At 40.4% G+C, this 16,829-nt stretch overlaps 1 protein-coding gene across 2 annotated transcripts in view; it reads left to right on the forward strand.

Moving 5' to 3' along the window:
* LOC124788205 (protein lin-9 homolog) overlaps positions 1-16,829 on the forward strand; it is a 104,199-nt gene that overhangs the window by 82,048 nt on the left and 5,322 nt on the right. For both annotated transcript variants that reach the window (XM_047255381.1, XM_047255382.1), the window contains exon 7: positions 1,857-2,063. In XM_047255381.1, coding sequence (XP_047111337.1) covers positions 1,857-2,063 — 207 coding nt within the window. The remainder of the gene's footprint in view (positions 1-1,856; positions 2,064-16,829) is intronic.

A 16,829-nucleotide genomic window follows, 5' to 3' on the forward strand; every position in this document is an offset into this window, starting at 1 on the left:
TAATTTCTCTGCAATTTTTTGTTCAAATTACATTTTACATTTAATTCTGTCATTATATCCTGGTATGTTTATTTGTTGATTAAAATAAATAATGTTCATTTCAAGGTTTTGTTCAGAGTATAGTTCCCATTATGTTCCTATATATTGACAAAATTTGTATATTTTTTTTTATATAAAATCAGTTGAAATTGGTTATGGACTAAGAACAATATGACACTGAAAAAAAAATCACTGGACACCCCATGTGAGCACTGTTTCTAGGAATGCAGTATCATCATGTGGGAACAAATTATATTGTGGCATAGACCTGATCAGCTAAAATTGTTACTTAATCCTTGGCAGTAATGCAACCTTGCAGCCCAAACCATCAACGAATCTGTGCCACGTTTCGATCTTGGGACATAAACTGAGCCAGAAATAGGAAACAGTGTGAAACAACACTCACCCAATCAAATGACTGTCTCCTGTTGCTCCGAAGTTCAAGTTTTTACAGTTTCAGTACCACATTTTCCTGTTACGGGCATTGACATCACTGAATGGTTTTGCAGTTCCTGCTGGCCCTGTAATTCCTTGCTTCAGGAGCTGCCTTTCTGTTGTTGCAACGCTTGCCGGATTCATGATGGGAACATTCAGTTTTGTAATCACTTTTGCATTTCATCCTCTCACAGTGTTCTTCAGTGACTGCACATCACGATCAGTCAACACACTTTCTTTCACATTGTAACTTACCAGATGATGTTTTTCTGTTTTCCATGTATACAGTATAACTCTTCAACAGTGTATTTTGAAACACCAAACATTTCATCAGCCTTGGTTATGGAAGCACACACCAGACACGTACTAATGATTTTCCACATTTGAATTCACTTATCATCATCATCATATATTGATTACACAGAACACTGTTCCGACCATGACTGACACTTCCAACGAATTGAGCACATTACACAGGTGCTGTTCATGGTCAGATACAACAGTGCAACCTGGAGGCTTGGCTAACATCTGCATTTATATTCAAGCATGCATTTCTCACAATGTTTCCATATGTTTGTCCAACTCCTATATCTGTTAGCATATAGTCCGTACCAGTTTTGAAAGAATATTATGGATAAAATGTAATTGCTATTTCCCTATGAATATTGAGTTGTATTTCAATATTTGAGTTAGTGCTCATCCCGCAAACTTGTGGAAGCTGCACCTTGTAGAGCACAAATTCAGGGCTCTGCACAGGCAGTTCATAACTTGCATTTTATGTTGTCGGGTAAACGTGTAAATGCCAAACTTATGCAGATTTAATTAACAGTGGGTAGAGAAATTAAAACATGATTCAACATCACAGGTCTAACATTTTCCTTGTTAGTTATTTCTATTTATACACTTAGCTAATACCCACTTTTGTAGTGTATTTAGTGTAAACAATTAATTACTTTATTTAATAAATATTAGGGTGAAATGACTTAGAGGTAATGTGCAAAGTTACCTTCCCAGTTTCCAGATGAAGACATGCAGGTTCCGAAAGCTAGCACTTGTCACTTTTTTGTGCATATTTGTTTCTGCTGCAGTTGTTAGGCTTTTAAATATTTAATTATAATCTCATATTGCAGATAATTTTCTTAAAAGAAATCTGCAAAAATGAAGACTTGTTTAACCAATTAGTCCAAATTTGTCACTGAAGCTCCACCAATGAGGAGAACAAATGCAAAGACTCCCATTACACACCAGAGATAATAAGAATAATAGGCAATCTTAATAATATACTGGCTGGATTAAAGATAGCACTGCTAAGAGATAAAATAGTAATTATTAAAATCCGAAGATTTCTCCTTTTTTATTGTTGTGCTTTTCTATGTTACTAGGTACGTCTTTCAAAAATACTGAATGTGAAGAAGACAAAGATTAAAAAGCTTAGGGACATGAACACAGAAGCTGAAAAAAGGAAGTCATTTGGTACGCACATCCCAGAAGATTTTCAACGTAGATATGCAAGTGTTATAATTGAGTTGGAGAGGTTAAACCATGATTTACAAGAATATCTGACAACAGTTCAGAATTTCTGTCATGAGGTATGTATTAGCAATTTACTGTTGAATTTTTTATGAGAATGTAGAGATAATGCTTCATATGTGATAGCAGGGATCTGTTAGAAATAAAACTAACTGTTTTTCAATACGATTCACATTTTATATGCAGCTTGTGTGATGCTGATGCCTGAAATACTGTTTGAAAATATTCTCATGCAGTCCACATCTGGAGCAGAGAATAGAATATATCTTGAGGATTTGTATCTTTTTTCAGATATTAGAAAATTGGTTTTCTATCAGTTTTTCTCAGTGGTTAATGTCACAACTTTTTCTTCGTCAAATCTTTTCCTGGTTTTATAAAAAAGAGGGAAACAGTCCACGTGGGAAAAATATATCTAAAAACAAAGAAGATGTGACTTACCAAACGAAAGCGCTGGCAGGTTGATAGACACACAAACAAACATACACATAAAATTCTAGCTTTCGCAACCATCGGCTGCTTCGTCAGGAAAGAGGGAAGGAGAGGGAAAGACGAAAGGATGTGGGTTTTAAGGGAGAGGGTAAGGAGTCATTCCAATCCCAGGAGCGGAAAGACTTACCTTAGGGGGAAAAAAGGACAGGTATTCACTCCGCGCGCGCGCGCGCGCGCGCGCTCGCGCTCGCTCGCGCTCGCACATATATCCATCCGCACATACACAGACACAAGCAGACATTTGGAAAGGCAAAGAGTTGGGCAGAGATGTCAGTCGTGGCGGATGTACAGAGGCAAAGATGTTGTTGAAAGACAGGTGAGGTATGAGCGGCGGCAACTTGAAATTAGCGGAGGTTGAGGCCTGGCGGATAACGAGAAGAGAGGATATACTGAAGGGCAAGTTCCCACCTCCGGAAACCTGACAGGTTGGTGTTAGTGGGAAGTATCCAGATAACCCGGACGGTGTAACACTGTGCCAAGATGTGCTGGCTGTGCACCAAGGCATGTTTAGCCACAGGGTGATCCTCATTACCAACAAAAACTGTCTGCCTGTGTCCATTCATGCGAATGGACAGTTTGTTGCTGGTCATTCCCACATAGAATGCGTCACAGTGTAGGCAGGTCAGTTGGTAAATCACGTGGGTGCTTTCACACGTGGCTCTGCCTTTGATCGTGTGCACCTTCCGAGTTACAGGACTGGAGTAGGTGGTGGTGGGAGGGTGCAGTGGACAGGTTTTACACCGGGGGTGGTTACAAGGGTAGGAGCCAGAGGGTAAGGAAGGTGGTTTGGGTATTTCATAGGGATGAACTAAGAGGTTACGAAGGTTAGGTGGACGGCGGAAAGTCACTCCTGGTGGAGTGGGGAGGATTTCATGAAGGATGGATCTCATTTCAGGGCAGGATTTGAGGAAGTCGTATCCCTGCTGGAGAGCTACATTCAGAGTCTGATCCAGTCCCGGAAAGTATCCTGTCACAAGTGGGGCACTTTTGTGGTTCTTCTGTGGGAGGTTCTGGGTTTGAGGGGATGAGGAAGTGGCTCTGGTTATTTGCTTCTGTACCAGGTCGGGAGGGTAGTTGCGGGATGTGAAAGCTGTTTTCAGGTTGTTCGTGTAATGGTTCAGGGATTCCGGACTGGAGCAGATTCGTTTGCCACGAAGACCTAGGCTGTAGGGAAGGGACCGTTTGTTGTGGAATGGGTGGCAGCTGTCATAATGGAGGTACTGTTGCTTGTTGGTGGGTTTGATGTGGACGGACATGTGAAGCTGCCCATTGGACAGATGGAGGTCAACGTCAAGGAAAGTGGCATGGGATTTGGAGTAGGACCAGGTGAATCTGATGGACCCAAAGGAGTTGAGGTTGGAGAGGAAATTCTGGAGTTCTTCTTCACTGTGAGTCCAGATCATGAAGATGTCATCAATAAATCTGTACCAAACTTTGGGTTGGCAGGCCTGGGTAACCAAGAAGGCTTCCTCTAAGCGACCCATGAATAGGTTGGCGTATGAGGGGGCCATCCTGGTACCCATGGCTGTTCCCTTTAATTGTTGGTATGTCTGGCCTTCAAAAGTGAAGAAGTTGTGGGTCAGGATGAAGCTGGCTAAGGTAATGAGGAAAGAGGTTTTAGGTAGGGTGGCAGGTGATCGGCGTGAAAGGATGTGCTCCACCGCAGCGAGGCCCTGGACGTGCGGAATATTTGTGTATAAGGAAGTGGCATCAATGGTTACAAGGATGGTTTCCGGGGGTAATAGATTGGGTAAGGATTCCAGGCGTTCAAGAAAGTGGTTAGTGTCTTTGATGAAGGATGGGAGACTGCATGTAATGGGTTGAAGGTGTTGATCTACGTAGGCAGAGATACGTTCTGTGGGGGCTTGGTAACCAGCTACAATGAGGCGGCCAGGATGATTGGGTTTGTGAATTTTAGGAAAAAGGTAGATGGTAGGAGTGCGGGGTGTCGGTGGGGTCAAGAGGTTGATGGAGTCGGGTGAAAGGTTTTGTAGGGGCCTAAGGTTCTGAGGATTCCTTGAAGCTCTGCCTGGACATCAGGAATGGGATTACATTGGCAAACTTTGTATGTGTCCATTTATCTTTTGATTTTTGACTGTTGTTATGAAGTCGTTCAGCCAGACGTGGCGACAGTTATGAGGACTTTAGTCATCCGTGCAGTTTAGTAGTGGGAGATCTCCATGGATTGGTAAGGCAGGATTTCAACACTTTTTTTTAAAATGTTGGAGTGATTTGATGGTCCAAGAGATGAGGTTCGTGGTGGTAATAGTTTTTACATCAGCATGCTTGGATTGACAACTTCTGATACATAGTGGGGCACAACATTTGGCCACAGAGCAAGTATGAGATGCGGAGAGTATCAGCAGTTGTTCATGTAGTTTCTGAATTACGTTATTGCAAGTTGATATTTTTGTTGTGGTATTCTCAAAGTGTTTCCCGTTTGTATGTGTTTGGTCAAGTCATCCGTGGTTGTTTACTAAGATCAGCAACCATGTGATACACATTGCCTTACTTTGTTTTAGATTACATTTAAAAGCCATCTGTTTGCGAGAAATTGAACTCCATCCATTCATATAGTGAAATGTGCATTTGTGAGCTGAGGTCATCATTCAATTTATATGCATTAGCAACTACAGCTAAATCAATGTGGAAGTACCGCACTACAAGTAGGAAAAGTTTTATGAATTTATAAACAAAAGCTAAGTTATTTGCGTTGCAGAGGTGGTGTTGATACAATGCAATATTGTATTCTTTTGTTGGAACTTGATGCACAATAACTTCAGCCAACTTTCAACTATAGATCCCAATCATCTCAACCTTTCAATATCACTCATAAGCTTGTAGCCACCTTTTGTAGCATACTTGCAGTCATGAGGTTCAGTGGGGCACAAACCAGCAACAGGCCTGTGGTGTGGTGGTCCATTGTGTTCCCATTGCACTCGTGAGACTCCTAGACATTAGAGTGCTGTTTGTTGCAGTGCTATGACGATGAAGGAGCACCTTCTATAATGTTAGGAGATGGGATGTATGTTCTGCTGAACAAACCCAGAAGTAAATTGGAATAGTTTTAGTTGGTTTCAAGCTTTTGATTGTTTCATTTTATTACAAATTTACGTTAGATGAGCAAGATATCCAAGAAAACGTTACCAGATTTTTGTGGTGTTCCCTTATTGTTACAGTCATTTGAAAGAAGGGTGCTTAAGTTTTATTTTCATATCTCTCTCAATATCTGATCAGTGGTTGGTGGATTGAAAGTATAAAAACAGATCCATTCTTTTGTTCTGTGTGCCTAGTACTGAGCAATTGTTGAGGTATAAGTTTTAAACAGAACTAACATGGATTCGTGAACACGCATTACAGAGCCAGTATATTTCTACTAAGTAATATGAAATTAAAGGCTGTTGTAATTAAGCACAATGAGTAGAAGAAAAATGACATTCAAAAACATTTAGTAAACATTTGCAGATCTGGGTCTGATACTGCATAATGCATTTGAATATAAGTACAATTAGTGTTATTAACAAATTAATCATTCCCTCATACAGGCAACACAACATTTTGTCAGGCAATTGCAGTGTCATCACTTTGGGGTCACTGAGAGTGGGACAATCTGAAACAGAGGACAGTCAACACAAAGTGTTCTGAATGATGCTGACTTGTAATGATCAGTACTGGGGAGGTCAACAGCAAACTGCATCTCGTGTATTGGGGCTGACATCATATTAATTTATGTAGGTTACCTATTAATAATAAGAGTGGTATATACATGGCCTGAGATACTGCCGCCATAATGTCAGTATTGGCTCTGACCAAATAAGTTTGATGGCCACTACACCATCGCCTTTTAAATATCCCCATCGCCAGAAATCCAACAGACTCAGATCGAGTGAACAGGGAGGCCATGCCACCGGATCTCCTTGACCAGTCCATCATCCATGAAACATTGTAGTGAGGTACTGTGCACGATCCGTAGAAAATGGGGTGGTGCCCCGTCTGCTTAAACCACAGTTATTTTTCTGCAAGGGTAACGTTCTCCAACAGCACTGGTGATTCATTGCACAACGAACTGCAACAGTAAGAATGTTTGTAACACTGAATAGTACACATTACTTGCCACAATTAAAATGATCCATATCTCGGCAGGTATTGGTTTCGAGACACAGAATTATAGTAACTTTCTTCTATCTCCTGAATGTCCGCCCCGGTAGCTGAGTGGTCAGCGTGACAGACTGTCAATCCTAAGGGCCCGGGTTCGATTCCCGGCTGGGTCGGAAATTTTCTCCGCTCAGGGACTGGGTGTTGTGTTGTCCTAATCATCATCATTTCATCCCCATCGACGCGCAGGTCGCCGAAGTGGCGTCAAATCGAAAGACCTGCACCAGGCGAACGGTCTACCCGACGGGAGGCCCTAGCCACACGACATTTCCATTTATTTATCTCCTGAATGACTAAACTATTTTAAATATCCACCACAGCCTGTTAAATTATTTGTACAGATGACTTTTACTGGCCAGTATCGGCCTGTAGCCACTTCAGTCACAAAATTTGTTGACACTCAAATTATTTAATGAAGCAACATGTTTAAGAGGTATAAACCTCATGTTTAGGCTACAGTGGCAATACAAAAACATTTAACAAAAGAGCACTCAGATAGCAAAGTTGATTTGTGGAGTCTTAAAGTGTGCTGTGGTCATCCTGTGGAGAAAGAGAAGGATAACGTAATAAGAAGCAATAAGTACTTTGTGTGTTGGTCTGCTGTTCATATAAAAACAAGCACACCCTATTGTTCATATGGAATGGATGTCGTCTTGTAGTGTGTTCAGTTACGCTCCTTGGAACTTGTTAACATAGACATGAATACAGAAAACAGGTTCAAATTAATGTATGTTGCAATAATTGCGCAGAGATGAAGAGACTGGCACAGGGCTGATTAACGTGGACAGCCGCATGAAACTAATATTTAGACTAGAGACAACTACAAGACAATGAAGCATCCGTCTTTCTTTTTGACCTGCTTATCGCAGGAGTGTTCAAGATGGCTCACAGGCCGTACCCGGGCCCAGGTGGCAAAGCCCTCAGCCTCGCTTCACCTTTCCACCACTGCAATGCCACGCTGTCTGATTGCAAGGAGGGGGAAGAGGGGAAAACTGCAAATGTGACGCATTTAAATAGTAGTTTAGTTGCACTGCATACTACTTCATTTTATATTTTTACATTTCCCAGCAACATGGGTCGCAAACAAAACAAATTTTCGATATTATTTAATTATTTTTGCCATTCTGAAGATATATTAAAATTTTATGTGGTACAAACTGTAGGCATACAGACAGATGCAGACAATTTCAGAGCACTCAAGTTGCCATGTAATTGTGAGTAATTTAATTTCATAATCGAAAAAGGTCTTTCACACAAACAGGTCAGTCGAAATATTTGTAAGATTTTTGCAGCCTCACTCCAGAAGCTTGGAAACTCTACCTGAGGAAAGAAATGTAGACATCCTGGATGGTTTTAACATAAAAAATTTGCAATTAAAACTGGAATTACCTCCATGCAGGTCGGTCACATCTGCACATGCACAGGGGCACCTTCAACTGAAATGGCAACCAGTCTCAAAAACAGCTCAGAAACGGATGAAAGATTGACAGTGTCCTCAAAATCTTTACAAATCTCTCATTGTAGTTCTTTAAAGGTCATGATAAATTCTTCAAACCTTGTTTTCTCTATAACACTGGTGAGCTTAGGGAACTGGACTATCCCTGTCGATATGTGTCACTTCTACCGTGTGATTTTCTTTTTAAATGCATCCCCATAAAATCAAAAAGAAGTTAGCTTGCAATGTCTTACTGTGGACAAAAACAGTCGGGTCCCCATAAAATGCGAAGTCTGCAGTCTACTTTGGTTGTTTCTAATTTTTGTTCCTGTGCACATTTTTTCGTCATAAATTCAATGGTAGCAAGTTTTAAATCGAAAAATCATTCCAGGTAGGACTCTTGACCTAACGGACATACTTTGCAGTAATATATGAGGTTTCCATACTCTTCGTTCATTTGCATTGATAACTGTTGCAACTGATTATGGAATAATGGGTGCAACTTCAGAAATATTACTATTTGTGAAATTAATTTCTTCGTGTGCTCTAGGCCTGCAAATTTAGCAGGAAGTGCTTTTTAATGTACATAACAATGAATCCCATGTGTCAATCATTGTAATAATTTGCTTTTTCATTGTCAACTAAATCTTTATATGTGTGTGGTATTGTAATGTCATTTCATAGCGATTATGCAGTACCTGTCACTCATGCGCAAACTGAGCTCTTCGGAGGACGACCTAGCAAATTTGAGTGAGAGGCTGGGCCTCGGCCTGCACATGCTGCACGTGTGTAGTTTGGCAAGCTGTGTATGGCCCCACATTTATCAGAAGGCAGTAACAACAAAGCCTTCTGTGCTCCGTAATTACCAGAACTGCATCTTTCAGACACTGCTGGGAAAAAAATAGCACATTTGAAAAGACAGTGTTAACTTTGATCCGATGATGGCATATGCCACTGTGAGATAATAGATGTACTGATAATGGTTTCAACATATTCTGCCAGGGAATGCTTACAGCTAGAAGACTCAGTGTGGTGTGAACATGTGAAGCAAGCAGGCAACCATGCCATAGAGATGCACTCGTGCTTCTTACAGCCAAATGGGCGAGTTTGAAAGGGGTCAAATTGTGACCTTCCTAGTGGCAGGATGGTCTTTTCGGAGAATTGCCCCCCAAAATGTACATGGTGCGTCAGTTGTGCAACAATGCTGACATCAGTGTTCACTTGAACATTCTCACACCCATAGATGAGGCTCTGGACATCCGCACAGGACGGACGCCCGCCAGGATCATTGTATTTTAAAGGCAGCTGTGGTGTGCGTACTGTAAGAACTTCAGTACACACACCATCAGATTATTTGACTTGTCGCTCTAATGAAGTAGGCGAGTGTCAGCAATATGTCTTGTGGTCTTATCGTGGTGTGTTTATCTTCTGCCGTTAGGTCAGATGATAGGAATGCCACTGCACGTTTAGAGTAGCAGATTGACAGTGACCAACTTTAAACAGAACTTGATTAATTTTCGCGAACATTTATTAAAATAATAAGAAGCATAAAAATTACTTAACTTGGTTCTGGATGCTATTTACAGTTGACAGTCTGAAGTTCCTTTGGTATTGGTACATTAATCTTATTCTCACACATATCTCTGATACTTGACAAAAGTGTCTATACATTTATCTTCATGGCTATGTACAGGAATATGGTAATCTTATTAGGCGCAGACTGAAACTTGACTATAGACTGGTGCAGACAAATGCAGACTGCCTAATCGGAGGTCTGTACACTCGTTATAATACCTCGCGCGTTCATGTATCACTGCGCGAGTGTGATCCGCGAGGGGAAAAGGTTCTACGTTAGCAGCAATCTCATTGGCTGCGTTACATATTAATACGCGGATCGGCGGAAGTAGAATTTGGTCCGTCTCTATGGCAGCGCCATCTCGTAGTGCGGAGACGGACGAGTGCTGCGCCTATGCTGTTGTGCTTAGCGGGGCATGCTCTAGTGGGAAAGTTGTGTACGCGCTGACTACGCGGAACTATGTACACAACAGCAGCAGTGGTGGATTACAGATGCCATAGCACAGATAAGAGGGCTTGTGAGCCTACGTGTCAACACAAACTGTTGCAAACTGGTTTTTAGCAGTGAAACTATGCACATGCACACCTCTATCCTATCTTCCACTCACATCACAGCATTGATGTGGATGGCTTGACTGGTGCCGTCAGAGGATCACTTGGAAGATGGAATGGTATGCCATGGTCTTCAGTGATGAAAGCAGATTCTGCCCGTGTGCAATTGATGGTCATTTGTATATAAGACGTTGGTCTGGTGAGCACTGTCTCATAGACTGCATTTGTCCAAGACACACAGGCCCCATCCCAGGCCTTAATGCTCTGGGGTGTGATAAGCTATGACTCTCGTTCACCTTTGATGTTTCTTGAAGGGGCCGCTAACCAGCACGCGGTATGTGCAGAATGTTGTTAGATCCATTCTTTTGCCTTCCTTGCAACAGGAAGGCTCCAACAGGAAATGCTTGTCCTCACACTGCTCGTGAAACTCGACATGCTGCGCAAGAAATTCAGAAGAAATTCAGCAATTTCCCTGGCTAGCATGATCTCCAGGCTTGTCTCTTATTAAGCACTTGACTATGTGAACAAGCACGCATGGCGCAATGTAACCCAGGACAGTATTTGCCATCTGCACCATCTACTGGATGCCAGTCAGTGCTGCCCGTGGAGGCTACATACGCCATGTACTAATATGGTTGGTTGTTTCAGCATTGGTCAATGTCTCATACCTAAGAAACGCTTGTGCTACATGTCTGTAAATGTAATCATTTTTTGTACTCCATATCCACTATTGCAACAATAAATCTTGAGTGAATTGGAAACCTCTAAAAGACTGGTACTAATTTTTTTCCGGCAGTGTAGTTGTGCAATTGAGGTGAACTTGCTATGATAGTAAGACAATTCATAAACAAAACACTGTCGTGTAGCAGCTTTTTATATTAATTATTGGTATTAAAATTTAATTCAGTAATAACAAATTGCAAGGGGAGGGGGGTGTTACAAACAGTTTTCTTTCATCATTGTTGCTGTGGCACCCATGTATTGTGTTAATTACCTCCTGAATTGTACAATATTTATATAAATGTGACAGTTATAAAAATTTAACCATCCAACAACGTATACATTTTGAAAGAAGAAATGAAAAAAGAATAAAATAATGTACTGTGAAATAACTGCTGTGCTTTGTATTAATTATAATACCAAAAATTTTAATAAGTGAGCTGGTGTCAGGGTGTCGTCTGTTTTGTCATAAAAACATCACTATTGAAACTGATATTTATTGTTCATAAACTACAACAATCGTGATGATACTCGAAGAAGTCGGTGAATGCAGGACACAAGCTCGTGTAAGGGATGCAAGGAGAGGTGGCTGTCTGCTGGTGGCCTAATAACTTAAAGTGTCAGTTGACTGCTGGTAATGACGGCAGTGATTCTGCGAGGGTGCTGATTGCAGGCTAGAGACTGCCCAGCAGTCCAGAACATAGTGTGCAGAATCATGTCATGGACACAGGATGAGTGAGATGGCTCAAACAGTACTGATAGCTGCTTGCACAGACAGAGGCAAGCAGCAAGGAGTAAGGAGTTTGCTTTTATGGGCAGTGGTGGCGGAATGGCTGTGCACTGCTCTGGACTCAACCTGTAGACCTCCAGGGTGGGATGCGAGCAGCAGCTGAAGTAGGCTTCCAGGTGTCGCACCAGTGGATCGGTTGTTACAGATGTGTCAGTTTTACTTAGCTGTGCTCAGTAATTTTTTTTGCAGTGCTACACCAACATCTTTCATGCAGATGTAGGACAGTTTCTCCAACAAAACCTCTTGCAGTCTCTCATCATACTTGCCCAAGTATGTTAAAATTTCATGTCTAATAGTATGTTAAAATTTCATTTCTTATAACCTCAATACTGGTAGACTGCTGATCTGTTATCACCGCCTTTATTCAGACTACTTTTATGTTTTAGTGTACTTCTTGGTTTTCCTCATTATTTTTGTATGTTGTCATTCTTATTTACTTGAATTGCACAATTCAGAAGAGCAGAGATGATGATGAGGAGGAGGAGGAGTTCAGAGATTAGATGTATTTTCCATTCCAATGGATCCATATAGTGAGAAGATCCTCCGAGATGTAAAAGGGGTCAGAATCTTCAAATCCCAAGCGAAAAGGTGCCCATGGATATGAAATAAGTAAAAAAAATCTTATAGAAGAAGGTAAATAACGTGTCACAAAACATATAAATGTTCAGTACCCTGAGATGCAGATAAGCCTTACGTTGCTAGACCAGAGTAAGTAACATTAAATCTTTGTGGATATTATTCTTATTTCCATAATTGGTTCTATGAACTGATCTGTTGGTGTGAAAAAGGATATATTTTAATGGCAGATTTCGTTAAGGAATCAATATATTGGAAACAGTAGCCAGAATCCCTTCTTCCGTAACTGGTTTCTGCAGTATGTTCTCGGGTTCACACCAACTAATTCTTACACGGATTCACATCTCACCTTTATTCTTATTATACGTTTTGGACCCGGAAAACCTTAGCTTGGCTTCCCAAAAAGTAATACCGTGTGACATTATGTAATGAAGATAAGCATAGAACGCCACATTTTTACATCACCTACGTCTGACAACATTCACATCGCAAACAACAGAGATTTACTAAGGTGCTTCAGCAGTTGTGTGGTAGGCTCCTCCCAGCTGAATTTATTAACAAGCTGTAATCCAAAGAATTTAAACACACAATCCTAAGAATTTGACATCGTCATCTTAGAATATCTGTTTGTCATCATAGTTTAGACATGTACTAGTGTGAAACCTCTTACAAATTGTAAACTGTGTGTAGTGTTTTTTTTTTTAGTTTAGTAACAAAGAAATTTGCAACTGGAACTAGGAAGGAAATGACTAGTAGTGGTACAGGGTACCCTGTGCCACACTCCATACAGTGGGTTGTGGAGTATGGATATAGGTGTAAATGTAGACTATACTTGATTTGCTATTTGTTGCAATGTTTGTATCATCTGCAAACAAAACAAACTTAGCATCTGGTAATGTTGCAGATGAAAGGTCATTGATATACACACAAAAAAGTAAGCGCCCTAAGATTGAAACTTGTAGCATACCACATGTAATTAGTTGCCAATAGGATGATGCCTGATGGCTTATTATATGTTTCCTTTCTAATTACATCCTTTATTTCCAGTCTGAGATACATGGTAGGATTTAAAACAGTTGCAGCATTTCCTGTTACACCGTAATATTATAATTTACTTAAAAGGATATTGTGATATATTCTGTGAAACTTCACTAAATGCCTTCTCTGGAAACTATCAAGAACAGATACTTAGGAATCCCACTCATTATGGAAATATATTGCATCTAATGGCAACAAATAGACCTGACGTCTTTGAGGATGTACCATTGAAACTGGTGTCAGTGGTCATGATATGGTTGTGGCAACAATGATTACCAAAGTACAGTGGACAGCTAAAACAAGCAGAAAGACATATATGTTCAGTAAACTAGATAAAAAATCAGTAATGTCATATCTCAGTGAGTAACTTGAAACTTTCAGCACAGGATAGCAGCATGTAGAGGAACTCTGGCTCAAATTTAAAAGAATTGTTGAGCATGCATTAAAATGATGCTTTCTATCTGTATATTTCGATCTAGAGTTTGTCACTGGATTCTTGCATAACTAAGTGACTGTTTTATCATCACAATTTACTTACAGCACTTCATGGATCTACCTCAAACATAAGTTTTCTTAACCACGGTAAATCTTGAACAGTTGATATCGAGGCCGTATATTCAGCTTCACAAGTACAAAGTGCAGTAGTTTTTTGTTTTCTAAGAGGCCATGAAATTAAATAGTTTTGCATTTTTATGCATGAACCAATTACAGTGTGTTCGTCACCGATTTCATTTCCCCAATCTGCATCATTGAAGGCCATTATTTCTCTGTTACCATCTCTCCAAAATTCTAGCTTATAGTCCACAGTTCCCTTTAAATACCTAAATAATGTTTTTACTGACAACCAATCAATCTTTTTAAAACTGGTTGTATCTGCTAAGGAGATTTACAGCGAAACACATATCAGGTCTGGAGATTTGGGATAGATATAGAAGACTTCCTATTGCTTCTTGATATGGTACCTTGACATCTCATGATTCGAGCCCTTGAAAGTCCAAACCAAGTCCAAGTGGTGTCGACACCAGCTTGGCTTCACTCATTCCAAATTTCTCCAGAACATTTTTTGCATGGGGTTTCTGGGAGATCCCAATTTTGCCTTTATCACAATCCTGTGTAATTTCCATGCCTAGGCATTGGCTTTGGCTTATCTGTCCTAATTCTTGTATCTCAAAAAATCCCTTCAAAGAACTTTTGAATCGATCCAAAACACTTCTGGCATTTGAGAAAAATAGCATATCATCGACATATAAATCTATGACGACACGTTTGGTGCCATCTCTGTGAAAATAGATACAAGGATCAGTGTTTGATCTCTTTCAGTTTCCTACCAATTTCTTGATTCCAGTTCCTACCAGCCTCTTTGAGTCCATAAACAGCTTTCTTCAGCCTTCATACTTTTCCAGGAGTTGCAAAATTTTCTGGTGGAATGGCGTAAATTTCTTCATTTAAATCTCCATAGAGATAAGTAGTGATGTCAACATGGTCAACCTCCAGGTTCTCTCGAGCTGCTATAGACAAGAGATATCTAATGGGTGCATGTTTGACCATTGGTGTGAGGATTTCCTGATAATCAATACCTTGAACTTGAGCACATCATTTTACCACTGGGTGTGCCTTAAATGTTTGTGGTTTATTGCTAGTCCCATGCTTTATTTTTAATACCCACTTAGTCTTGAGTGGTTTGTGTCCCCCTGGGTAACTCTACTTCTTCAAATGTGTTGTTATGAACTAGAAATGAGAATTCTGTCTTCGTTCTTTTTTCCATTCTTCATTATTTGACTCTCCCAAGGCTTTTTTGGCATCAATGTCTACTTGCAAGTCCTTCTTTCAAATAGTAACTAACATGGTCAGGCTGTGTCTTGGGTTTTGGTTCTCTGTTTGATCCTTGGGGTGTAACCTCTTGAACTATGTTTTGATTCTCATGACCCTTGTCTTGAGCTTCAGTTTCTATTGAATTACTGTTGAAAGCCATAAAAGTGTTCATTATCACAGTCTTCTGACTTAACTTCTGCTTCAGTTTGTGAAGTATTGATGTCCTGGAGAACTACTACTTGTTTCAACACTAAGGCACGTGTGGTCTTAGGTTCCTCTGTCTTTGAACTTGAAAAATTTCCATCCACCATGAATTTTACGTGCCTGCTGACAGTTATCTGACCAGTCTCCCTATTGATGAATCGATAGCCTTACCAGTCTCCCTATTGATGAATCGATAGCCTTACCAGTCTCCCTATTGATGAATCGATAGCCTTACCAGTCTCCCTATTGATGAATCGATAGCCTTACCAGTCTCCCTATTGATGAATCGATAGCCTTACCAGTCTCCCTATTGATGAATCGATAGCCTTTAGCTGCCAGGCAATAGCCTGCAAATGTCAATGGCTGTGATTTCTTATCCTACTTCTTGTGACGGGGTTTTGGAATGTGAACCATTACACTGCAGCCAGAAATTCTCAGATACGATAAACAAGGCCTATGCTAAAGTTCATGTGGCATCTTACCTGATGGACAGTGAATGATTTGATAGGTATGCAGCTGTAAACACAGCTTCAGCCCAATACTCCCATGGCAGGTTAACATTGAACATCATGGTACAAGCCTTTCCAACCGATGTCCTATTAGCTCTCTCAGCAACACAAATTTGCTGTGGACTGTAACATATTGTAAGCTGATGGATAATACCTTCAGAATTCCCAAATCCTTTTAGCTCATCACTGACATACTCCTTTCCATTGTCAGACTGCAACTTCTTGATATTTCTGCCTGTCTGCTTTTCCACCATGACTTTGAAGTTTATAAGTATCTGTGTTGACTCAGATTTTTTCTTCAAGAAATAAACAAACTTCAATCTTGAAAAATCATCAATAAATGTGAGAAAATAATGATTTCCACCAATAGGTGTTGTCTCAGTTTGCTCACACAAATCAGAATCCACTAAGTCTAAGATTTGCTCAGAATACCTTTTGCTAGGTTGTTTGAATGGAAGACATGACCGTTTTCACATCACAGGGGATCTCAGTAGTCGTCTCGGATGTGCATTTAACTAATTTCATTGTGATTAATGATCTAAGGAAGCCCCTTCTGCTGCCCTGTGTGTGTCCCTTATTCGGGAATGTGCCATTTGTTTCTCTTCTTCCGAGAATCGTCCCATTTTGTTGGATCTGAAGGAGGGTTTTCAACATCATCCCACAGTTCGTCATGGACCCAATATGCCTTCATGGCAAATTTCAACCACTGGAAGTGCTGTACCACTCATTTTTAGCTTTGAGTGAGAGAAAAAAATATTGTCAGTCTGCATGCAAGAATGATCAGTTGGCAAAATATGAGTGATTGGCACATGCGTAACTTATGAACTGGCTCTGGATTTCCATACACGATTTCTATTTTAACATTTGTAAAACCATACTTTCACACCTGTCCATTGACCCATAACCTTTTGTTGAGCATTTTTTAATATTGAAGTGAAAGTTTTCTGGAATGTTTTATTAATTAATCAGT

Source organism: Schistocerca piceifrons, chromosome 3 (genome assembly GCF_021461385.2).
Source record: "Schistocerca piceifrons isolate TAMUIC-IGC-003096 chromosome 3, iqSchPice1.1, whole genome shotgun sequence".
Lineage (NCBI taxonomy): Eukaryota > Metazoa > Arthropoda > Insecta > Orthoptera > Acrididae > Schistocerca > Schistocerca piceifrons.